At 43.4% G+C, this 25,282-nt stretch overlaps 1 protein-coding gene across 2 annotated transcripts in view; it reads right to left on the reverse strand.

Moving 5' to 3' along the window:
* The window catches only part of RHOBTB3 (Rho related BTB domain containing 3), a 69,723-nt gene that overhangs the window by 19,132 nt on the left and 25,309 nt on the right, over positions 1 to 25,282 (reverse strand). For both annotated transcript variants that reach the window (XM_020793206.3, XM_020793205.3), the window contains 5 exons: positions 23,767 to 23,918; positions 15,814 to 15,922; positions 13,513 to 13,878; positions 5,578 to 5,690; positions 1,865 to 1,985 (listed from right to left, as the gene is read on the reverse strand). In XM_020793206.3, coding sequence (XP_020648865.1) covers positions 1,865 to 1,985; positions 5,578 to 5,690; positions 13,513 to 13,878; positions 15,814 to 15,922; positions 23,767 to 23,918 — 861 coding nt within the window. The remainder of the gene's footprint in view (positions 1 to 1,864; positions 1,986 to 5,577; positions 5,691 to 13,512; positions 13,879 to 15,813; positions 15,923 to 23,766; positions 23,919 to 25,282) is intronic.

Raw genomic sequence — 25,282 nt, forward strand, 5'->3', positions numbered from 1 at the left:
GTCCAACTCTGGGCACCACACTTTAAGAAGGATACTGACAAACTGGAACAAGTTCAGAGGATGATAACAAGAACTATTGGGGACAAGAAACCAAGCCTTGTGAGAAGAAACTGAAAGAATTGGGCATGTTTAACCTTAAGAAAAGAAGACTGAGATGAGGAATGATAGCACTCTGAAAATATTTGAAAGATTGTCATAAAGAGGAGGGGTAGAACCCGTTCTCAATAAACCCAGAGCACAGGACATGTAATACAGTGGGGTCTTGACTTGCGAATGGCTTGACTTGCGAACTTTTTGAGTTGCGTACTTCTCCGTCCGCAAAAATCCATTTTGACTTGCGAACGGAGAATTGACATACGAACTCAAAAAGTGTGTCGGGGGGGAAGCAGGAGAGGCGGGGAGAGCCAATAGGGCAAAAGCATAGCTGGGTGGCTGAGCCGTAAGGAACAGTAAGGAACCGGGGAAAAGCTTGATCGGCTGGGCAGATGCGAGGGAGGCAGCACGCCAACGCGGCCGCTCGACCCGGCTGCCTCCTTTTCCCGCCGCTCAGGCCGGCTGAGGGGGAGTCCGCACCACTGCGCTCGGCACCTCCGGTAGCCACGAGGTGAGTCTGCCGCCCTTCCCTCCGGAGGCTTCGTGGGGCCGGGTGGGCTGCCTTCAGGGTCCCACCTGCTCCTTCCCAGCCTCCGCGGCGCGCCCTCCCTCCCTCCCCTCTGCGCCTGCTCTCCCTGGCGTGCCTCGCCGCCCTTTGTCAGCCCGGCTCTTCCCCTGCTCTGCCCTCTGAGACACCCGCCCGGCACTCGGGCGAGGTGGGCTTCGGGCTTCCTCTCCCGGTCCTTTCCTCTTGCCCTCCCTCGACCCGCCAGACCCTTTCCCTCCGTCCGTCCCTCCCTCAGGTGGCCTCAGCCAGACGCTCTTCCCTCCGGAGGCTTCGCGGGGCCGGGTGGGCTGCCTTCGGGGTCCCACCCGCTCCTTCCCAGCCTCCGCAGCGCGCCCTCCCTCCCTCCCCTCTCGGCGCCCGATCTCCCTGGAGGAAGCCCCGCGCCTCGCCGCCCTTTGTCAGCCCGGCTCTTCCCCTGCCCTGCCCTCTGAGACGCCCGCCCGGCACTCGGGCGAGGTGGGCTTCAGGCTTCCTCTCCCCTCCCTCTCTCCTTCCTTCCTTCCTGTACAGGCTCCCCTCCCGCCCGCTCTTTCTCCCCTGCTTTCCTTGCCTGTGCGGGTGTCTTTCTATTGCCAGAAAAAAGCAGATACGGATCAAATGGTTTTCAATGCATTCCAATGGGAATGCAGATTTTGACCTGCGAACCGCCTCCCAATACACATTAAGTTCGCAAGTCAAGACCCCACTGTAATGGGGTTAAGCTAGTGGTAGACAGATTTTGGTTGAATACCAGGAAAAGTTTTCTAACTGTCAGAGCAGTAGCACAATGTAATTAATTACTTCAGGAGGTGGTGAATGCTCCAACAGTTTTTCTAAACAGAAAATTAGACAACCATCTGTCAGATACACTTTGATTTGGATTCCTGCATTGAGCAGGGGTTTGAACTCAATGACGTTATAGGTCCCTTTGAACTCCATTATACTATGATTCTAAAAAGATCTAGTTTGGGCACAGAGGTAATAGTTGGAAATAACTCGCATTGGACCATGTCACAAGCTGTCCAATAGGCAAACAGTTTCCCTGTTCGATCAACACCTTAGATGGCTATCTCTTTGATACTTTGCTAAAAAGTATCAGGAGCAATTTGTCATTACTTGTATATTGTGTTACTCCTATATATGAAACTCAGTGAAGCTAGTTATTCAACATTATTTAAAAGGAAAAAAGGTAGTAAAATAAGTCAGAAAAGCTTGATGTGATACCTTGGATTTTGAACATGACATCAGCTAAGACTGTTGTGTTAAAGAAAAGCCTAAGATTGCTGTTACATAACTGTAAGGGTCTTTTGGACAAATATGATCTGCAGTTCCATGAGCTGTTGATCTGAAAAATGAGAAGACAACAGAATGCATGAATGCCAGTGCTTTCAAAAATCATTAATTTTATTACCTGTCTCATAGCAGCCTTCATGGGCAAACGGATCTTTGATCCATCTATTTCTCTGACCACTTCATGCCTCAAATGCAATACCTATAAACATTTTCAAAAGCTCTTTCTTCCTTTTCCTCTCTGCTATGCTTACACTGAAATAGAGAGGTTACCTACCTGTAACCATGGTTCTTCCAGTGGTCCTCTGTGAATCCATACAATTGGGTTGTTCTGCACCTGTGCAGGACGTCTTGGAAGTTTCTAGAGCTTAAAGACATGTAATTAGTAGGACGTTCCCCCGTGGAGCGCATGCTCCGCCCTCCAAAGGTCCCCTCAGTTCTTGTAAGAGTCCGCCACTGTCAAAGGCCTATATCAAAGACAATGTGACAGACAGAGGGGAGGATGGGCGGGATGTGTGGATTCACAGAGGATCACTAGAAGAACCATGGTTACAGGTAGGTAAGCTTTCTTTCTTTGTGGCCTCTGTGAATGCACACAATTGGGTGACTGACAAGCTCACTTACCAGATGGTGGGACATCACAGTAGGAAGGATGTCAAGATCGCTCTGCCAAAAGCAGCATCATTCTTCGCCCGGATATCGAGACAGTAGTGTCTCACAAAGGTCGATGGGTTAGACCATGTAGCTGCACGGCAGATGTGAGGAAGGTCTATTCCATGTTGGCAGTAGAAATTGACAGCGCTCTGATGGAATGAGATCTTAAATATTGTTTTGTCCGTGAGCTGATATGCCAATGAGATAGTTTGGACAATCCAGCGAGATATAGTTTGAGGTGAAGCAGGGGCACCCTTATGAGGGCCATGAAAGCATAAGAAGAGCCTTGGAGACTTTCTAAATGATTTACCTTGACTTGAGAACGTCCCTACATACGAACGATTCGAGTTCAGAATGGCTCCGTTAGCAAAAAGTTGCTTCGACTTGAGAACAGAGCTTTGACTTAAAGGACCAAAAAAAAAAAAAAAAAAAAACCCACACATTCCTGCGCTTTTTTTTAACCTAACTTCACCTTAGGTCAAAATAAAAAATAAAAAAATTCATCCCCTAGTGGTAGATGTGAATTTCGTTGTATGTGTATATACTTACAATGACAATAAATTATTATTATTATTATTATTATTAGATACGGATTAACCAGCTTTGCATTAATTCCTATGGGAACTAATGCTTCGACTTAAGAACAGCGCCTCGACTTAAGAACGAAAAACAGCAGATACGGATTAAATGGTTTTCAATGCATTCTTATGGGAAATGGTGCTTCGACTTAAGAATGTTTCAACTTAAGAATGCAGTCTCAATACGGATTAAGTTCTTAAGTCGAGGTACCACTGTAGTTGTATCGATATAGAGGCAAAGGAGCATCTTACGTCAAGCATACGCTCGAGAGGCCAGCACTATCAAATGGAAGGTCTTTTATCCTTGACCTAGTATAATCTGAGATACCAGCCGATCTCAGCCAAGCATGGTGCCTCAAGGCAACAGAGGTGGACATAGCTTTAGAGGCCATGTCTGCAGTATGGCAGGAAGCAATTCTCTGCTGTTTAGCCAGAGTTGAAGCCTCGGTGTGGATATTTTGGCCTCATACTTGGTGGTGTCTGGGATTGCTTGATAGGTAAAACTCTATCCCACAGCTGGCGGTGATACGTACCCATAGTGGCTTGATAATTAGTGACTCTCATGGTAAGTGAAATGAGAGAATAGACATCTCCTGAGAATGTCTAGCCTTCTTCCTTCTCAGTTAGTGGGAGCTATGGATGATTTATTGCTTGCTCTTGACTGATTAAATTCCACAATAATTGCATTTGGTGTCGGATGTTTGGAGAGAAGGGCTGTGTCCGGGCTATGAGTTTTATAGTGATTTTCAACACGTCTCGAAATTTGAAATGAGGAGGGGGGGGTTGTCTCATGATTCTTTTACTAAATCGTGCATAGCCGGGATGAAACTTAAGCTAAGGGGTAGTGTCTTATCCTGACTGAGGTCATCGAAGACCAGGTCTTTCTTTTGAGGTGGTGGTTCTTCAATATCCAGTTGTAAAGACTTTGCCATTCGCATGACGAGCTGAGAATAAGATGTGAAATCCTCTGATGGGGATCGTGGATGGTTTTTGTCCACATCAGAAGATGGAGTTGGTAAATTAGTGGGTGATTCTTAGGATATACTGGATGTTGAATCTTGAAAAGGGAGGATTGTGGGGATGGTAATTGGTATGGAGGTTTGGTTGCCAATGCAGATGGTTGTGATGGTGGAGGTACAGTTGATGCTGGGCACTGTTCGATGTCAGGAGGGGTGGGGTGGAGTCCCTTGTAGGTGGTGGTGACCTGGAGAGATGTATGATGTCAAGAGTGTGTGGAAGAGTGCTTAGCTCGTTTGAGTTGTAGTAGAGAATCCAGTACTGGGAGAGTGCGTTCGAGAGCTGATTTCGTAGGGATCATATTGTGAGTGGATGTTGGATAGACCGCGGATGAAGGATGTTGGTGTTGTGGCGGTGAAGGTGATATGGAAGGTGCCTATCAGGGTGGAGAGGCATATCTCACCCTTCTTGGTTCATCATAATAGACATGGCCAGTCCGATCTTCATAATAATAGGGGTTTTAGTGGTGGTACTGATCCCCATAGTCATCTCGAGTTAGGTATCAAGACAGTTCATGATAATAGCAAATTTCCCTGTGTGGAGGGGTATACTGGACTGGAGAAAGGTGTCGTCTCTTCTACCAGTGCTTGTGGGGAGAATGGTGAGATGATTCCGAACCAGAGACCTGAATAGGTATTGCCCGCCCTGATGATCTGGGGTTTGAATGGGCCAAGGCCGGGGTGGAATGAACATCAGCCAGAGATAGGCCAGTACTTGGCGAAAGACCTGTGATGGAAGCCACAGCCTGAGCCGGTGTTAAAATTGGGTCATCTCTGTACAAAATCGAGCCAGGGGCATCTCTAGATGACTCCTCAAGAATCAGTGATGGAGGCCCCGGTTGAGGTGGATCGTAATAGTCACTCTAGTGTTCCAAATAGTTCCAACCGAAGCAGCGGCAAAAAGGAACTGAGGGGATCTCTGGAGAGTGGAGCATGCGCTCCACGGGGGAACGTCCTACTAATCATATGTCTTTAAGCTCTAGAAACGTCCAAGACATCCTGCACAAGCGCAGAACAACCCAACTGTGTGCATTCACAGAGGCCACAAAGAAGAACATACAATGTTGCTTGCTCTGAACAAGCAGATTTGTACTGATGTACATTGATGACAATGGGACCTCCCTAGTTCAATTTAAATTTTGAAATGAATAGGAGCTGTGCAACACAATAGCAGCGAGCAATTTTTCAATAAATTGCATCACAGTCTTAGGTCATATCCGTTTCCTATTGTTTTCCTTACTGCTATCCAAAATCCACTATCTGAGACAGAAAACTGCCTCCCCTTACATGCCTCTATTCCAATACTCCAAAGGCAGAAGAATTTTATCTGAGGGATCGAAACCAATTCAACAGGACATCTTTGCATCCTATTCCAGTAGGATGAAATAATTTAACTCACCTTTCCTGGAATTTTCAAGATACATTTAACTCTCTCAAGAACAAGTTCAATACTGCCAGGATCTTTCAGTTTCTTTTTTATATGTTCTTCCAATACTTCCCACTGGAAAGCACCTATAGGGAAGAAACAGATCAATAGTCTTTAAAAGAAAATAGATGTGTTTGTTGCAAATATGTGTTGCATAAACATATTTCCCAAAGGTTCTATTTCTGCAAAGATACTGTATTTTTCGAGTTTTGGTTGCATTCTACTCTGTACCTAAAAAGAAGCAAATCTCACACATGTGTCACAAGCAAATTTCTTCTGACTGTGACTCAGAAAGATGGTTAGGTGAGGCATTTAACAAGATACTATACACCTATAGTGTAAATAACACAAGCAGCAAAACTATCTCTGCCACTCGTATTTGTTGAATTCAGTGATTTTTAAGAGTGTGCTATTTAAAGAAAAGAAGAAAGGACAACATTCAGGGAAGAGTAGCCCTCCTATCAGTTGCCCACTTGAGCTATACCTGGCATTCCTGTTGGTGTGCCCCATCCAACAGCAACAGTTTCCATTCTGGGCTTGGAATCAAAGAGAAGTATCCGTTTGGCCTTGAATAATCAGCCTCGCAAATACTCTGAACCCACGCCTTTCACATCCACACATATACAACATAAGCATTTTGGTATTCATAGTACAGTAGATGACTTAATACTGTACTCTGTGGTTCAGTAAATATAGAACCTGTGGGGACTATGGGCTAGTTTATTCAGTGGAATGAATCCAATATGCAAGTGAGTTTAACTGTTCTCAGACCTCTAAGGGAAAAAGGTGGTGAAATTAATACAGGTGCAAAAGCTTCATGCTCACACCCAAGCACCCTGTGTTGCAGGAATCTCTGATCTGCACAATTACAATCTTCCATGCACTACTCTTGTGCTACTTCTCTTGATCTCTGCATTCCAAAGGAGTTGCAGGTGTAGTGTGACTTGCTCTACAGCATTTATTCCAGCATCTTCTGTCAGCTACTCTGTGCCAGTAAGGAAGTCTTAACATTTGATCCATGGCACGTTGTTTCCTGCCCATTTGCTTAAGGTTTTGAACATCTACCATTATTCATATTTTTTAAAGAGAGCAGAGAAAACTGAACACAGGCGAAACCTCTTAAAACATGCAGGAGAATGAACTGAAGCTGAACCCGGACAAGATGGAGTTCTTGAGGGTGGGCACCCCTCCTATTAGTGGCTTGGGAAGCTCCCTTTCTTTTTTGGGGGGGCAACTCTCACCACAAAGAGTGTGGTCCGCAACTTGGGGGGTCCATCTTGACCCAGCGCTTACCACGGAGTCCCAGGTACCGTGGTCTGTACTGCCCATCTACATCTTTCGCGGGGCACTCACCACTCTGGTCCATACACTCGTAGTCTCCAGATTACACTACTGTAATGTGCTCTACATGGGGCTGCCCTTGAGATTGATGCAGAAACTCGAAATGGTCCAGAACACGGCTGCCAGACTATTAACCAGGGTGAAAAAATATCATCATATTTCCCCCCACTCTGGCGGCCTTACACTGGTTGTCCATTCATTTCTGCATTGACTTCAAGGTATTAATGCTTATATATAAAGCCCTAAACGGTTTAGAATCTCGATACCTGGCACAGTGCCTAGTCCCACCTAGCTCTACTCGTGTCACTCAATCTAGCCAGGCTAGGTGGCTGAGGGGCTTGAACCTGAGAGAGGCCCAGAAAGAGAACTAGAAAGTGGGCCTTCTCGGCAGTGGCCCCTCACCTCTGGAACATCTTGCTCCCTGAGATTCGCCTGGCACCCTCACTGGGAGTTTTCAAGAACAATCTGAAAACTTGGCTCTTCAGGCAGGTCTTTCCCCCTTCCATCACTTAGTTCTCTGTGTTTTCCCATCTTGGACTTTGCTCATCTTTCTTTTGTTCTGATATAACTTTGTCTGTCTTTATTCTTGGTTTTATTGCTCGGACTGTAAGCCACACAGAGTAGATTCATTTCGAATCTAGATGGGCGGGGTAAAAGCTGAATAAATAATAGTAGTAATCAAACAGAAAACTGAAGAATAAAGAAAACAAGCTTGTCTGGTGCCCAATCAATCTGTGCCAGCACAACCTCTGGCAGTACCTACACAGATTCACAGATGTTATGGGTCAGAAACCCGTTAAATCCAATTCATCTCAGTGTGACTCTGGGTAAGATCACAACCTCTATGGACACTGGAAATCCTATTCTCTTCTGTAAAGAGAATTGCTTCACACATCCAAAGTGAGGTTCACATTTGAGTGCTGACAACTATATTTTAGTTTACAGAAAGGAATGAGGAAGACTCACATACACAAAGAGACGTGCACAAAGCAGAACTGCTAGGTTGCATATGTAACCTCAGCAAGTCCTAACTTATCAAAGGACTGTGACCTAATTCTGATTGAGACGGTAAACCCACATTTGTGCTACACCACAAGACTGCAGGTGGAGGATCGTATGACTAAATGCTCTTCCACAAAGAAAAAGAGAGGTTACTTACCTGTAACCATGGTTCTTCGAGTGGTTCTCTGTAAATCCACACTAATGGGTTAACCTGCACCTGCGCAGGACTCCTCGGAACATTCTAGAGCTTAAAAACGCATAGTTAGTAGGATGTTCCCCTTTGGAGCGCATGTTCTGCTCATCCACAGTCCCTCAGTTCCTAAAAAGGTCTCCCACTGTCAAAAGACATGAAGATAATACCATGATGGACAGAGGGGAGGATGGGCAGGATGTGTGGATTCACAGAGGACCACTCGAAGAACCAGGGTTACAGGTAAGTAACCTCTCTTTCTTCTTCGTGGCCTCTGTGAATGCACACTAATGGGTGACTAGCAAGCCAACTAACCAGATGGTGGGATGTTACGCCAGCAAAGAGGTCAGGACAGCTCTGCAAAAACTCGCTTCATTTTTGGCTCTGACATTCAGTCGGTAATGTGAAACAAATGTTGAGGGCGTAGACCAGGTGGCTGCCCGACAAACATTGGAGACATCATCACTACAAAGCAAAGTAGTAGATGTGGCCATAGGTCCGGTGGAGTGCATCCTGAGAATGCCTGGCGGGGGTTTACCTGTCAGCTCACATACCAGACTGATGGCATGGATTATCCACCAAGAAATTGTCTGTGAGGAGGCTGGAGAGCCATTGCATGGACCATGGTAACAAAGGAAGAGTCGAGGAGATTTATGGAAATCCTTAGTCCTGGAAATGTAAAAGGCTAAGGACCGCCAAACATCGAGAGAGTGTAGCATGCACTCAACTGCAGATGACGGAGAAGGGAAGAGAGATGGTAGGATGAGAGGCAGATTAATGTGAAAATCTGATACAACTTTAGGTAGGAAGGACACCTCAGGATAGAGGGTAAACTTGTCTATGTGAAACTGAATATAAGGAGCATCAGCACATAGAGATGCCAACTCACTTGCTTGTCAGGCAGAGGTGATTGCAACCAAAAATAGTGTCCCAAGGGAGAGAAACTTCAAGTGAGTCGTTGCAAGGTGCTTGAACTGAAGACGAGAGAGAACCTGAAGAACTAGACGTAGCAACCACTGAGCGAGCAGAAGTCGTTGAGGAGGGCAAATGTTTTGAAGACCTCTAAGAAACGTCTTCAGGATCAGGTGCGAGAATAAGTGAGAGGCCTCAGATCCACTAGGTTGATGCAACACAATGGCAGAAATATAAACCTTTAAGGTTGAATGAGTGAGATCTTGGTTGAAAAAGTGGAGAAGAAAAATGAGAAGAGTATCTAACGAAACTGGGATCGTGGCCAGATCCTTGGAAGCAGCGAACATAGAAAAGGTTCTCCATTTGTATGAATATAACAATTTAGTTGAAGGCTTTATGGCTTTGTCCAGCACCGCAACTATGGAGGGAGAATTCTCCATGCTGTGAGGTGGAGTGCATCTATGTTGGGATGGAAGATCCTGCCATTGTCCTGTGTCAGAAGGTGCGGCTGGCAAGGGAGCCAGAGGAACTCTGATGATATGGCTCTGAGAAGGGTAAACCAGGGAGGCCACCATGGGGCTATTAGGATGGCGTCGCCTCGTAGATGACAGAGCCTGATTATTGTCTGTTGGATGTGAGGAATGTGAGCGAAGAGGTAGAGGAGGCCTATTCCCCAATCCACCATGGAAGCATCACCTAAAGAATTTGTGCCTCTCCCTGTCCGGGAGCAGAAAGTATCTCATTTCGAGTTGTTCTCCATTGCAAAAACGTTGAGAACCAGAGCCCCCCACTGTTGGCAAAGTTGGAAAAAGACAGTCTCCTTGAGAACCCATTCATGGATTTGAGTGGTAAGGCAACTCAGATGATCTGCAACATATTGTCTTCGGTAGAAACATGAACAACAACCAGGAACACATGGTGATTGTAGCACCATCCCCAAAGTTGAATTGCAAAGTACAGAAGAGAGGAGTGAGTGCTGTCTTGTTCGTTGATATAATAAAGGGTGGCCATGTTGTCCATCGTGACCTGGACCCTGTGACCTACCACTAGAGATCAAAAAGCACAGAAAGCTTTGATGACCGCAAGCAGCTCAAGATAGTTGATGTGCAACCACTTTTCTGACTTTGACCATAGGGCATGGATTAGTGTGCACCCCAACCTGCAGGGCTCAAACAGAAACAGGTACCAAACCTGGAGGGAACACACTTTGAGTGTGGCATGTTGCACCATGGACATGGTCGAACCATGAGACCGAGGAGGCACTGAGCCTGATGAGCTGAGACTGTCCTGAATGGTCGAAAGGGCTATATGGCACATCTTAGTTTGACTATTCTTTCAAGGGGGAGGAAAACTCTGGCTGTAACAGAGACGAAATGAGCCCCAATAAAGTCCATACTTTGTGAGGGTTCAAGGCGGGATTTCTTGAAGTTGACTCTTAGACCAAGATCTGCCAAAGTCTGAAGAGTGAAAAGGGAGTCCCTTCAGACCCTGTGGTAAGAGTCTGCCACAATCAACCAATTGTCTATATAAGGAAAGACCTTGATGTTGTGTAGACAAAAGGTAGGCTGCCACGGGGGCAAGACATTTTGTGAAGGTTCTTGGAGCGGTAGAGAGCCCGAAGGGGAGGGAGCAGAACTGGTAGGCTGAATCCATGAAGAGGAAGCGAAGGTACTTGCAATGACGAGGGTGAATAGAGATATTGAAGTAAGCGTCCTGAAGGTCTATGACGACAAACCAATCTCCTGGGGAAAGAAGTGGAATGACAGCTTTGAGGGTGACCATCTGGAAACACCTGGGCTGAAGATAAGTATTGAGAAGTCTGAGATCTAGGATGGGGCGGAGGCCTCCATCTCACTTGGGAACAGTGAAGTACAGGGAATACAACCTGGAGTGGATGTCGTGGGTGGGAACTTTTTGGATGGCATGTTTCTGGTGGAGAAGAGATACCTCGTCCTCGAGAGCAGGTGAGTAAGGGGCAGACCCGAGGCGACTGGTAGGAGGGAGCTCTATGAACTCTAGCAGGTAACTATAGTGAATGATGGCTAACACCCAGTTGTCTTTGGTGATGATGGACCAATCGCAGAAAAAGAGATGGCTGAGGCCATAGCCTTTGAAGCTGCACCAGCAATGTGGCGAGTGGCTATATGTTGTTGTTTAGCCAAAGTAGAAGCCTCAAGGTGTGTACTGAGGGCACTTGTCTTAGCGTCCTCAGGGGCAATCTGAAGAACTGGAAGGACCTTATTCCAGAGCTGTCTATGATAAGCTGCCATAGCGGACTGGTAGTTAGCGACTCGCATCACAAAAGAGGTAAGAGAGTAAAGATGATACCCCAGGAAATCCAGCTTCCTACCTTCCATTAGTAAGGGTGACCACTGAACAGCCTCCAGCTTGTGACTGATTGGATTGAACTATGATAGAATTAGGTAACAGATGTTTTATAAGAAAGGCAGTGTCACTTCCATGTGCTCTGTAATGATTTTCTAACTATCTGGATATATGTAGGGAAGAAGATGGTTTGTCCCAGGACTCCTTTATGAAGTCTAACATAGCCAGAATGAAGGCAAGGCTTAACAGAGGGGATTTATCTTGGTTGATGTTGTTGAAGACAAAGTTCTGTTTGGGAGGGGTCAGCTGCTCGATGTCGAGCTCAAGCAACTTCACAATCCTGATAATTAATTGGGAGTAAGAAGAAAAGTCCTCAGATGGAGAGGGGGGTGATTGTCAGCCACGTCGGAGTCATGATGTGAGGCTGACACTGAGGAGGTGTGGACATGTTTTTATAAATGGCACTCGGCATGTGGGGCATCTGGTTGTGATAACTGGTGTTTCAGGGAAGATTTTGATGGTACCGATGCAATGGGCTTGAATTGAGAATTTGTGCAATGCTGATGCCGAGGAGACGAGGGTGACACCAAGGAGTCAGAGGGAGAGGCATAGGCATAACACATTCTCTCAGGCCGTTCATAGTAGCAGGCATCATAATAAGGGTCGAAATCATCGTATCGGTATTGAAGTCCCCGTAGTAAGAGCCTCAATAGTCTGGTAGATGTTGATGTTGAGAGGGATGATGTATATAAATAATGTCCCCATGCGGAGGCTGTTTGTGTGACGGCGAGAGGTGGTGGCATTTCGCCGAACATTTATGCAGGGGAGACTGTCCCACCGAAGCTTCCAAGTTATATAATTGTATTACAGTTGCCCGCCTGATAGAAATAGGGCTAGAATGGGCTGCAGCCAGGCTGGAGAGAGCACCAGCCACCAAACAGCCATGACGCGTCGAGAGGCTCGATATCAAAAACAGAGCCTGAGCTGGAGGCAATGGAATAGGGTTGTCAGCTTCCGACAAAGAGTCTGGATTGGGTAGTTCCCTAGACAACTCTTCAAGGACTGGTGAAGGAAGATACATTTGGTACGCAGGAAGCTCCTGTGGCTGGTTAGACTTAGCAAGGCATTTGGACTTCTTCTGCTTAGTTTGGCCCCTCTTTTTCTTAGGCAAAGGTTCCTGCGTCGACACTGAAGGTGACTTTGAGCTTGAGGCAGGTTTCAGGCCGGACAGAGGCTTTGACTTCGAAGACTTAAAAGTCAATTTTTGCTTAGGAGATGGTGTAGTGGGAGCCGATGCCGGATCTACAGACTCAGACCAAGGAACAAGTGTCAAGATAGGTTCCATGATCAAAGGGGATCTAGAGTTGGAGGGTTTCAGGGATTTCTCTCGGAGAAAAGACAAAAGGTGCTGTAAACAGTTTAAGAGCAGGATTGGTCAGTCTCTTGCACTCCGGGCAGGAGTGGGTTGGTGCTGCTCCCCCAAATAAAAAAAGGCAGCGATCGTGGCCATCAGCCAGGGGGACCTTGTTGGCACACAAGCTAAAACATTTAAACGGGCCCAGAGGGGCCATAAAAAGGGCGAAATGTCCAGGTAGGAGAATCAAAATAAGGAGTAAGAAAAGATCCGAAGATCGCAAGAAAAAGGCTAAAAGATCTGAAGATGGCAAGTGTAAAAAACACTCCAGTCGTCGGAGGAATCTGAACTCAGTGGTGACTAAAAGGAACTGAGGGACTGTGGACAGGCAGAGTATGCGCTCCATGGGGGAACGTCCCACTAATCACATTTTTAAGCTCTAGAAAGTTCCAAAGAGTCCTGCACAGGAGCAGATTAACCCATTAGTGTCCGTTCACAGAGGCCACAAAGAAGATTCAGGTATCTGGCAACGGGTTCTAGCTTACCGGTCTCATTCAAATACTAGTCTCTATACAAAGAAAGATTTCTCTCCCTATTCCCACCACCTTGAAGAAGCATTCAGTCACGCAATCCTCCCTGGAAGTCCGAAGTGGTATGACCTAGTTATAGGTTTACTGCTTCAGCAAGAAAGAGGTCTAGTGAGAAATTATGCATCCCCCACTACAGGAGGTTAGCTCTTTCTTGCTAAAAGACAAAAGCAGCTAGAACCATTCTGACAGGATACCTGAATAAATGAAGTGCAGAATGTCTGACAAACAAGAACAGAAGGAAGAGTCTTTAACAATGACTCTTACTGGTGAAGTGCATGATGAACCAGGATTTAAAATGGGGAACGCAGCTTCCTGGTCTGCTCTAAAAAGGGTCTGAGCAGTCCTAATGATAGAGGAATCCTGAATGTCAGCTGGGCTCTTCACATTAAAGAGTAACATGAAGACATGGCTAACAGAGCACAAAACAATCCTGTGAGCTTCTGCTACCTCCTTCAAGTCTTCAGAGTAAAATATCACATCCACACACTGGCAGCAGAACAGCAGGTTACGTAAATCGGAGTCGTAATGAGAGGCTTCACCTTTTAAGATTGGCATTTTTTCTAAAAAAAAAAAAGGTGAGATATTAGAAAAGCAATCATGAATAAACCGCTTGTAAGTCCAAACTTGCATTAGGCAAAAGACAAACAAAAGCATTTTTATTCCAAGGGCCTGGATTAAATGAGGACATAATAGCATATCCTTGAATGCCCTTACTAATTTTTTTTCTTTGCTACACTTTAGTCATGGAAAGTGCAAAGTTCTACACCTGGGGGGGGGAATCAAATGCACAATTATAAGATGGGGGATATTTAGCTCTAGGATCTTAGAATTGTTGTAGATCACAAGCTGAATATAAGCCAACTCTACGATGTAGTTGCAAAAAAAAAGGCAAATTCTATTTTAGACTGCATTAGCAGAAGCAGTCTCCAAATCTCGTGAAGTACTCGTTCCCCTCTATTTGGCACTGATTAGACCTCATCTTGAGTACTTTAAGAAGAATGCCAGCAAACCGGACCAGAGTTTGGAGCCAATTATCTTGGGAGGTGGTGAGTGCTCCAACGTGTGAGGCACTCAAGAGAAAATGGGACAATCATCTCTCACACTTTGATTTGGATTCCTGTATTAAGCTGGGGTTGGACTCATGGCCTTATAGGCCCTTTCCAATTCCACTATTCTATGATTCTATCTTTCTATGAAAACAAGCCTATTTTATCTAACTATTTTTAGTAAATGTTTTTACTATTTTTATTAATATTCTAATTTGTTTTTTAATGTATTTAGCGGAGAAATACTTCAGTTTCATCAGAATTTTGTTTTACAGCCAATGAATTATGAAAATTGAAAGCTACACACTCATAACTGTTGATCTTTCTGACAGAGGCTAGATGCAATACTGAATATAAAAAATTCTGGTTGTAGGAAACTCCTCTTTCCTTCTCTCCTCAGAGATTGGGAAGGGAAGGCATTTTCACTCTCACAAACTCAATTTAAATAAGAAAAAACATCAGTAGCATCACACTGCTGTTTTCTACAGAAAATGGCAGAAAGAGAAAAAGGCTAAATCCTCTTTTTTCTTAAAGAGAAAAGAAGTAAGGCAAAGGGTAAAGGTTCCCCTTGACAATTAAGACCAGTCATGTACGACTCTAGGGGCTGGTACTCATTCCCATTTGTAAAGCTGAAGAACCAACATTTGTCTGTAGAATCTTTCTGTGGCCACATGGTTGGCATAACTAGACACAGGACACTGTTACCTTCCCACCGAGGTGGTACCTATTCATCTACTTGCATTTGCATGCTTTTGAACTGCGAGGCTGGAAGGAGCTGGGACAAGCAATGGGAGCTCATTCTGTCGTATGGATTTGAACTGCTAATCTTTCAATCGATAGCCCAGTGGTTTAACCTGCAGCACACCATCTGCATCCCACAGAAAAGAAGAGGTGGCTTCTTTTTCTTAATTTTCTTGTTTTTGGCAGGAGGCACCAGAAAGGCTTAGCTTTTGGCAGAAATACTCTCCCTACTCATCCATTTAAGACAGCAGCCTAAGAGTGAAGGAAATTGCTGTCCAAAAACACCTGAAGATCACTGCAGATGTAGAAGAAAGGAAAGGTAGCTTCTTGTCATTCTCCTAGAATTTCTGAGTAGGTGATGGCCACTGCGTAAAGTTTTGATCACTCCCGGTTTTAATTATCAGTCTCCATCATTCAGTGAAGGAGTATCACTATTCATTTCTCATGCATCAAAGGGCTCCATATGCTAGTTTTGGAAGAAATTTAGATAAGAAATTATTATCTAAAATTTTCAATGTCTCATTTATTTAGTTCATCTTTATGCTCAGGTCTTCATCTCAGCAACAAAATCTAGAAGCAATTTTTTTCTAACTTCTCCTGGTACTTTATGTAACTTAGGTAACAGTGGTGCAAAATGTGTAATTTAAGAGATACAGTTTTAAATCATCTGAAGAATAATCAATAGACACACACTAACTTGCATTATACCTGGCTGATCAAGTTGAGGTGGCTTAACTCCATGACACTTATGGCTTTTTTTCCTTTTCTTCATTTTTTCAGATTTCTGATTCAAGCTCTGTATCATAAAATACTCCAACTAAAATAAAACAAAATAAATATTAAATATGGCAAATAAACTTGTAAAAGTACCTCCTCTACCACTGTCACTTAAAAATTGTGGTTACCAAATTCTGTGTTTTGACACATGATGATTTTATCTACTTGTACAGCCTCAATAACAACTACAATAAGAACACACAGAGAAAAAGAGCAATGTGTATTTTACAGAGAGATTGTTCTGGTCCATCAGACTCCATCTCTGTATGCAAAACAGACTACTGCTCCTAATGTGCACACTCCTTCATGAGAACTGAACTCTGTAATTACATAAGCAAGCTTTCACTCTTGCATATAGGCTGCTTAAATCACCTTGAAATCAACTGACACTAACTAGCCTCAGAGTACTGTATCTTTGATATCAACAACTGCAGATAACAATACAGTATTCAAATAATGAATACTGTACAGTACTGTATATAGCTTATCATGCCATCAGTCATGTTTAGATCCATTATAAGGCAGTCAGATAAGGTAGCAAGTCCCTCATACATGGAACAATTTGTAGCCAGTTAGCAACATTGGCCTTGAGTGAGTGCTTTCCTCCTTAAATAGCCTCTGCCTTAGGGAAAACCAGGTGAGGATCTGACACTAGAAACTGAATGCACACTGAGGTAAATGGTCATTTTTGCCATTTCTTCTCTCTGCTCCCAACACCTGCTCTGACATGCGTGCACACAATTTTCTCACAGAGGCTTCTGGAACTAACTTCCTTGTCAAGAAGAGGAAGCAGGCAGCCACATTGTCATCTTCACTTTGGCCTTGTTGCAACTCTTACCAGCCGCTCTCGTAAAGACATCTGGAGGCAACTCTTCCGGGAGGAGAAACGGCACTCAGAGTGCCGGGTTTCTTCTTGACCCCTTGAGCTTACCTGATATGGTAGAAACAACAAGATGCTGGCAGATTCCAGCACAGCCTCAGAGAGCTGAAGTCATCAAATTCTAGTTAGAATCATTTGCAAGGAAGTTAAATCGCCAGGTGATTTTTCAGTTACTTGCCAAGACTAGTTTCTGAACTGTGCAGCCTATTTCCACCTCAGTTGTTTCTTCTGAGATCTTTATAACTAGGGTGAGGCTTTCTATGACATTTCACATTTTCTCTGCAACCTATATTTGAACCCATGAGCATGTTCAAACATGTTTTTTTGAGTAATCTCGCCTTTCTCATCAGATTAGTCATAAACATGTTCAAGCCCACTTGTAAACTCAAACATAGGTTGCAGGGGAGGGGGGAAAATCCTCCTCCTATTTATAATATTAAGAACTGGTGCCTTAATTTGCTTGTTTTCCTTTCCTTTTCCTTTCTCATTTTAATTTTAAGTGGGATCTTTTTTTTTTTTAACAATAAACCTGAGGATACCCTTTTTTTAAAAAGCTCTGTATTCATTTCTGGGAGTATTTCCACCTAAACAGCAGAGTCTTTCTTTCTTAATGATATCAGAGTGTCGTATAACTTAAAATTATAGACATATATGAAATACAGGTAAAATTAAAAACAAATTAAAATGTTAAGATAACTTGAATATTTTTGAACAAAAGTGAGCTACTTCACTAATGTTATCTCAGCCATTTGCTAGATCTTCTTTGTACAGTTGGTGGGGCATAAACTGCATGCACTAAGTGCTGCACTGATTGAATTTCTCCACAGTCACAGAAAATTTGCCCTATATCCAAGTACAGTAGCTGCATTTTGCTTGAATATTCTTTGATCTTCCTGCTTCACTTGGAAGTCTATTAAGGGACTTCCAGATGGTACACTTAAGTCTTGTCCTGGTGGGAGACACTCTTCATCATTCATCTATTCGGCAAGGTGTGTTGTTTTAAACCTCTATAGGTTTAGCCTAGCCCCTTCTGGTTTAATAGTTAGAACTTGAGATGTGTGCAGAAAACTTTTCTGTGATTTTAGCTATTGTCTCTCTTTGTGTGTGTGTGTGTGTGGGGGGGGTGTCCATGAAGTGGATGGGCTTGGTGCTGGATTCTTATCTCATTCATTATTTGCTAGCACCTCTTGATGTACTTCTGGTGGGGCAATGCCAGCCAAATGATAAGACTTTTTCAATGGCAGTAGGTTTCAGGCAGCCAGCAATAATTCTGCTTAATTAATTACGAGATGCAGTCATTTCTTCTACATGTGCTGATTTATACCATATGGCAGTTGTTCCCTAACTTTTTCAATGTGTGGCTTCCTTGAGCTGCAGCAGAGCAGGAGGAGCTGCGAGGAGCGGACATGAAGGAGTGCAAAGAAGCCATAGCTGGAAAAGCGGCAGCATCAACTTGAAGAGACACAGAGAAGATTCTGCAGTGCCCTAGCTGGATTTGGCAGTGCCCCAGGGCACTGCAAGTCATCACAGCACACACTTTGGGAACCTCTGCCATATGGCACTAGCACATTCTGCTGTAGAGTAGCACAGGGACAAAGCTCTTATTGTTTATGGGTATGGACCCCAGTCTGACTCAGCCAGTTTCCTAAGTATGTTATTTCTGGTGGCAAATTTCTTTTTGGTGTTTACACATTTTTTGTAGGTCACAGTTCAATCTAGATCAGGGGTTTAAAACTCAATTTACCTGGGGGCCGCTGGAGGCAGAGTCTGGGTGAGGCTGGCCCACATCAGATTTTCCGCCAAGTGGAGCAAGAGCCCAAGGAAGCCGCCCAGGAGTTTCCTTAGCCGGCAGACAGGTGGGCTGGCTGGCAGGCTGCAGTTCTGGATGGAGGGTGCAAGAGGTGCTGTCTTGGGAGAGAGCCGGCGAGCGAGGCAGGGCTTTTTTTTACTCTTGACAGCAGAGGATGTGTGGGTGCTTTGGGGGGCAGGCAAGTTGAGGGCCACAAACTATCATCTGGGGGGCTGCAAATGGCCCCCGGGCCGCATGTTTGAGACCCCTGATCTAGATTGACACCCGAAGACTTTGGTGTAGGGCAATGTTCCAAAATCTTTCCTTCCCAACTATCCTGGAACTTCCTCTCTGCATCTCTGTTCTTTAAGTGGAAGCACAGACCCGTGTTTAAAGAGTTTGGTTTCAACTGGCTTTTTATGATATAAGGAAAGCTCTCCTGATGAAGATCTTCTTTAAATAAACAAAGAATCACAATTTCATCTGTTATGATTATCACATCTAAAGCCTTCTAGGTCAGCGGTCCCCAACTTTTTTGGGACCAGAGACTGGTTGGAGGAAGCAACCAGGAAGCAACCAGCAACCATGCATGGACAGAGCTGGGGGCACGCCCCTGCAGGCTCAATATGCCCCCGGTGCAAGCGCGACATGCCCCTGTGCGAGCATGACACACCCACTGCAGGTGCAATGCCCACCACGCAAGCATGACACGCCCCCCGCGCATGCATACGGGGGGGTGGAGATCCGTATCCACAGCCCAGTTCCAGCAAGCCCACAGACTGGCACCAGGCCGCGGACCAGGGGTTGACGACCCCTGTTTTAGGTAAAAGGTTACATGAATTTTTAATTACCAGGTTGAACACAAGTTCTGTTAAAAGGGCAGCCAAAAACAGTCAAACCCTGCTGAGCCAGTACATTGGGATATCTTGTCTCAGGTTTTCCTCTGCTACAGCCAGGAAGAACGGCTACTATCAGAAGATGGTTCTGGGAATGAAAGAGCCAGAGGAAGAGGAGACACTTCTGGGCAAAGAACAGCCTTACTGAGTTGATGGAATGAACAATATCTTCTTCTCCCCGTACCCACGAGGTAGAATGGAAACAGGTACAAAGGCTTTATATTTCTTCCTAGAATTTTATATATATAATTCTTCCCATCTGTCTTCCTGCCATAGCCTAAGTCTTATGCCATAGTTCATCACACACATATTAAAAAGCATAACTGCTATATAGCATGAAGCTAAGTAATTATTAAGACTCAGATGTGGGATAAAAGCCAAAGTATTAGTGAACTAATCCTAGAGCAAAGTCAGGAACAATTAGGCCACAAGATGTTTAAGAGAAAATGGAACATAACATATACTTAGGCATACAAGAAAATAAAAATGGAAAACTAGCATGGTAGCTTAATCTGATTACTTATGGAAAAAATTAAGTAGGGTACATTTAAAGGAAAGTTTACCATTACATTTCAAACAAGTATAGAGTCTCATGGTGCAGTGGTTAAACCGCTGTACTGCAGCCAAAACTGTGCTCACGACCTGTGGTTCAGTCCCAGGTAGCCGACTCAAGGTTGACTCAGCCTTCTATCCTTCCAAGGTCGATGAAATGAGTACCCAGCTTGCTGGGGAGGCAATGTGTAGCCTGCATAATTAATTTGTAAACTGCCCAGAGAGTGCTTGAAGCACTATGGAGCGGTATATAAGCAGCATGCTTTGCTTTGCTTTATAGGGGCATTACTTTTGGGCCAGAGAACAAAGACAGCACAATTTTAGTGTTGTGCTGCCTCAACACTGGTAAAGGACAAAGCAGAGGTGCATAACCTATGTCCCCAAGACCTTAATTGCCACCCCCTATGAGTGCCCTGATTCTTCCCAAGTGCTATCAAAATTCTTCCTTCTTCTGAAATCCTCAGACAGCTTGTAATTTTCACACTAGTGTTACTAGCAAGGAAAGAGAAATTTCTATGGGGACTGTTGAGGGATCTCAGAGATATTATTATTATTATTATTATTATTATTATTATTATTATTATTATTATTATTATTATTATTATTATTATTATTATTATTATTATTATTATTATTATCATCATCATCATCATCATCATCATCATCATCATCATCATCATCATCATCACCACCACCACCATCATCATCATCATCATCATTGTTTTTATACCCCACCTATCTAGTCATTTCGACCACTCTAGGCGGCTTACAACATAAAACATAACAAGTTCAAGAAAAAATTATAACAGATACTTATACAGATCTCTTTTACAATGCTAGTGCTACCAGCAAGGTAATGAGAATCTGTATCAGGACTGCACTTATATGTATGCAAGTATGTGTGTACATGCATATGATCCCACATTAGAATCACACAGAGCTCCAAGGGCCAAAAAGGGCACACCCACTACACAGTGGTGCCTTGACTTACGAGCATCCCTACTTACGACCATTTCAAGTTACGACCACCTCAATCCACAAAATTTTGCTTCTACTTGCGACCAGAGCTTCCACTTACAAATAGAAAAAGGCAGGGGAAAAGGCAGGAAAATCAAATTGCTAATTGTAGGTGGCGAGAAGGCTGCTTCTTTGTAGCTCTTTAGACCCAGCAGTTAGAGCAGTGGTCCCTGACCTTGGGCCTCCAGATGTTCTTAGACTTCAACTCCAAGAAATCCTGGCCAGCAGAGGTGGTGGTGGTGAAGGCTTCTGGAGCTGTAGTCCAAGAACATCTGGAGGCCCAGCATTGGGGGCCACTGAGTAAGAGAGTGTGTGACAGAGGAGGAGGCTTGGGACTGCCTCCTTCTGCTTCTGAGAATGTGTGTTTCCAGGGAGGCTTCGGGCTGCCTGGTAATGTTAGGTGCTGTTTTCTGCTTTTTAAAAACTGTTCTGGGTGTTTTTGCAGCATGGTTTTGAGCTGGGGGGTTATGTTTCTGTGCTGTGATAGGTCTTGGGGGTTTGTTTGTTTGTTGGTCCCCCCCCATTTCCGATGGGTCTTGTAGGGTTTGGTTGCTTTTTGAGGGGCTCCCCATTTCCAATGGGTCTTGAGAGGTTTGGTTGCTTTTGGGGGGATTCCCCATTTCCAACTGGTCTTTTGGCGATTTGGTTGCTTTTTTGATTTTTTCCCCATTTCTGATGGGTCCTGCATGCTTCCATTGCTTTTTCCTTTGCTTTCTTTGCATTTCCGACCTGCCCCCTTTGTTCTGTGCATTTTTGATCTGCTCCATTTGTTTTCTGTGAATTTACAATGGGTCTTGCACGCTTAATTGCTTTTCTCTCCCCTCCCCCCTTGGCCGGAAGGGATTAATCGTGTTTCCAATGAGTCTTGCAGTGATATTGGGTGTGTGTGATTTTTTTCCATCGGCCAGAACGGATTAATTGCTTTTCAATGCACTCCTATGGGAAATGGTGCTTCGACTTACAACCATTTCAAGTTACGTCCATCTTCTGGAACGGATTATGGTCGTAAGTGGAGGCACCACTGTAAATTATATTTGTCAGCCTTATGGTCCAACCACTTTTAGTAGGTAAATTCAATTTCTAGAATCTATGTTTGTTTTTGCTTTTGGAACAGATACAATATTGTCAACCAAAAAAGCACTTGCTCCCTTTGTCTCACTTGCACAACACATGGTCATGACTGGAAGATCAAAGTAAAAGAATAAACAGCTGGTGTTGACATTCAGCAGTGTTTTGTGAAGAGACTTTCTTTACAACACAAGCCTCCCCTTAATCACCCTCAGAATGGCCCACTCTAGTTGGTACCAAGAAGTTTTCCCCGCCCTTATCCTTTCTCAGCCTTCAGTTTTTGCCAGTTTCCCACAGGAACCTTCTTTCCACTGCCCCCCAGCTTCACTCTAAGCTTTTTTGAGTTCTGAGACCTTGACTTTCAACTTGATCTCTCCTTAGTTATTCAGAAGATTGCTGGAAAAGCAGAGTCTGGCCTTTAACTGCTCTCAACATCATTTTAGGCAGTAAAGGGAAAAAAACAGTTTGTGAGAATTGCTCCTCTGCATCCACCAAATCAACCTTTATAGTAGGTATCTAATGTCCCATTCCACATAATTTATTTTGGAACAGTTAATTTACACAATTTACTTATCCTTGAACAATCTTGCCAAAGATAAGCATAATATAACACAAGACTGCAAAAATCAGTATAAGCTGGTGTAAACCTGTGCAAATGAGGAACTCTGAATAACATATAGATCCAAATTAACAGGTACAACCAAACAGATAAAGACAGCTCATACTGATGCTAATATTTATAAAAATATATATTCATCATTGCTCCCTCACTGTTTGTGTTCATTTACTATCCTATTTTTCATGTGAGAAACATTATGCCCACTGAAGCTCATCTTGAAAGCAGATGATTCAACAACAAACCTAAGTGCCTAATCATTGCAAATAGATTAAATGCAAAAGTCTTAGAACAGGCTCACTTCCAGCATACACTTAAGACTCTAAAAGCCATTGATGGCACTATATACCATTTTCCAGAAATAATTTGGATGCTACTGGTAATATTTTCAATGCACTAATGGATCTAAGGATATAATTTGATCAATGACTTTGGATGTAATCCACATCAATTCCAATCAATATGCTATGGTGTTTTGTTGTTGTAGTCAGGGGACCTGAAACCGCTATACCCAATGAATGCTGTCATTAATAAAGTGAAATTAATCACATAATTTGCCAGTAGACCATTTAAGGCAAAATGAGATTTAGTGTGTACTTACATCTCCAATTCTTAGTTAAGCAGTATTATTTTAGAATATTATTTATTTGTCACATTCATCAAGCTTTTAAATTACATCTCTCAGAAAACCAAAGCACATCTGGACTAATACTCCTATTGCATTTGAATTCATTTTATTTCCACCCCTCATTCCTAATCCCTGCATTCTTCCCAAATATATATCCTTTCTCTTTCTAAAATAATGGATTACAAATAACAAGTGTTTTCAAATGGCTGGGAGGAAGGGCGGTGCAAGATCTGGAAATGTTACCCCTTCTTTATATGATTTTCTATGGCACATTGAGCACAACTGCACTATTAGACATTTTATCTCCAGAACAATTCTGTTTAAACTTAGAAAGCATAATCTCCAAGTCAAATAATACATAGCCCCAAAATCAAAGTTTTCAGCTAGAAAGATTTTACATCATAACAACTGGGCATGCTGCAATAATTCTATACTTACCACACCTCCAAAATATTTTCCTATGTAGAAATCATTGAGGCTGTGCAATTCCAGATAAGTAGCTCCTAGATCTTTAGCAAGCTGAATCCCTTCAGAAGCTGTAACACAGCTACCTCTGTCTGAGATGCACAAAGGACAAGTGCACGGAACTTCTGAGAAAGAAATGCCCATACGGAGTACTTCAGTACAGTATGTTGGCTCGTCTTCTGATTAATCCATACTAAGTAATTAGGCCTAAATCCACTTGTTAGTCCCAACTAGAGTAGATTCATTGTATCCATGGAACTTACACAAATGTTGAATTAACAGATCTATTAATTCAATAAGTCTACCTTCTTTACGAATAACATTTGAATTTACCTCTTAATGATGAATTAAGCAATACAAAACACATAGCCCTGAATCCAGTTCCTACTCCCAACAAAGGCACACTGATTGAATCAGAGAGGTTTACTTGACTGTATTCAGCAGCTGTACTCTGTCTAGCTGGAGATAGCAAATGGATTTAGGCCTGTAATTACTGTATACACATTTCTACTCAGTAGGCCCCAGTTTTCAATGTATTTACTCCTAAGTAAGCATAGAGACAATTGCAACATAAGATAATAAATAACATAAGTACAGTGCTCAACAGCTGTCCTATTGAAGACCAAGTTGGGTAAGAGTTACATTGTTGTTTTAATTTGATGTCAAATAGTAGGTGTTACTTTTTTCTCATAAACATTTTTTTGTAATCTATTATGCTCTTTGGAATGATATAACAGGTCTTTCTGCAAAAGTATTGATACAGTTCTACTAAAACAATCTAGAGCATTTATATTCAAGCAATTTACTTCATTGTATAAGCATAGTAAAATAATAATACAGACCATTTTATACTTGTAATACCCTGTTTCCCCGAACATAAGACCTAACCTGAAAATAAGCCCTACTATGATTTTTCAGGATGCTCATAATATAAGCCCTAACCCAAAAATAAGCCCCAGTTAAGTGGAACCCCACCCTCCACCATTGTGCAGCAACCAGAAGAAGATGACATGACTGTATTTGAACAAATGTAGATGGTTGTACATGAAAACAATAAAACATTCCCTGAAAATAAACCCTAATGCATTTTAGGAGCAAAAATTAATATAAGACCCTGTCTTATTTTCAGGGAAACACGATAATAAAAGCAGCTAGCTGGACAGCTCAGTGGTTTAGTACCGTATATGGCTATGTAGCCTGAGGTTGGCAGTTCAGTTCCCCCCTGGGAGAAGAGCCAGCCTGCGTAGCCTTGTACAAAATGCACAGTCCGAGGGTGCCCCCAGAAGAAGGGAATTGTAAGCCACTTCTGAGTATTCATTACCTAAAAACCCTGAAAAGGGTCACCATGTCAGAATTGACTTGACAGCACATTTTTATTTATTAATAATAAATGTGCCTAATTATTCTAGCAAGTTCAGGTAAAATGGAGCAGAGTGCTTAGTGATTACAGAATTATATAAAACAAAAGGAGCAGGAAGAGAAGAATGAG

This window comes from Pogona vitticeps, chromosome 2 (genome assembly GCF_051106095.1).
Source record: "Pogona vitticeps strain Pit_001003342236 chromosome 2, PviZW2.1, whole genome shotgun sequence".
NCBI classification, from domain to species: Eukaryota; Metazoa; Chordata; class Lepidosauria; order Squamata; family Agamidae; genus Pogona; species Pogona vitticeps.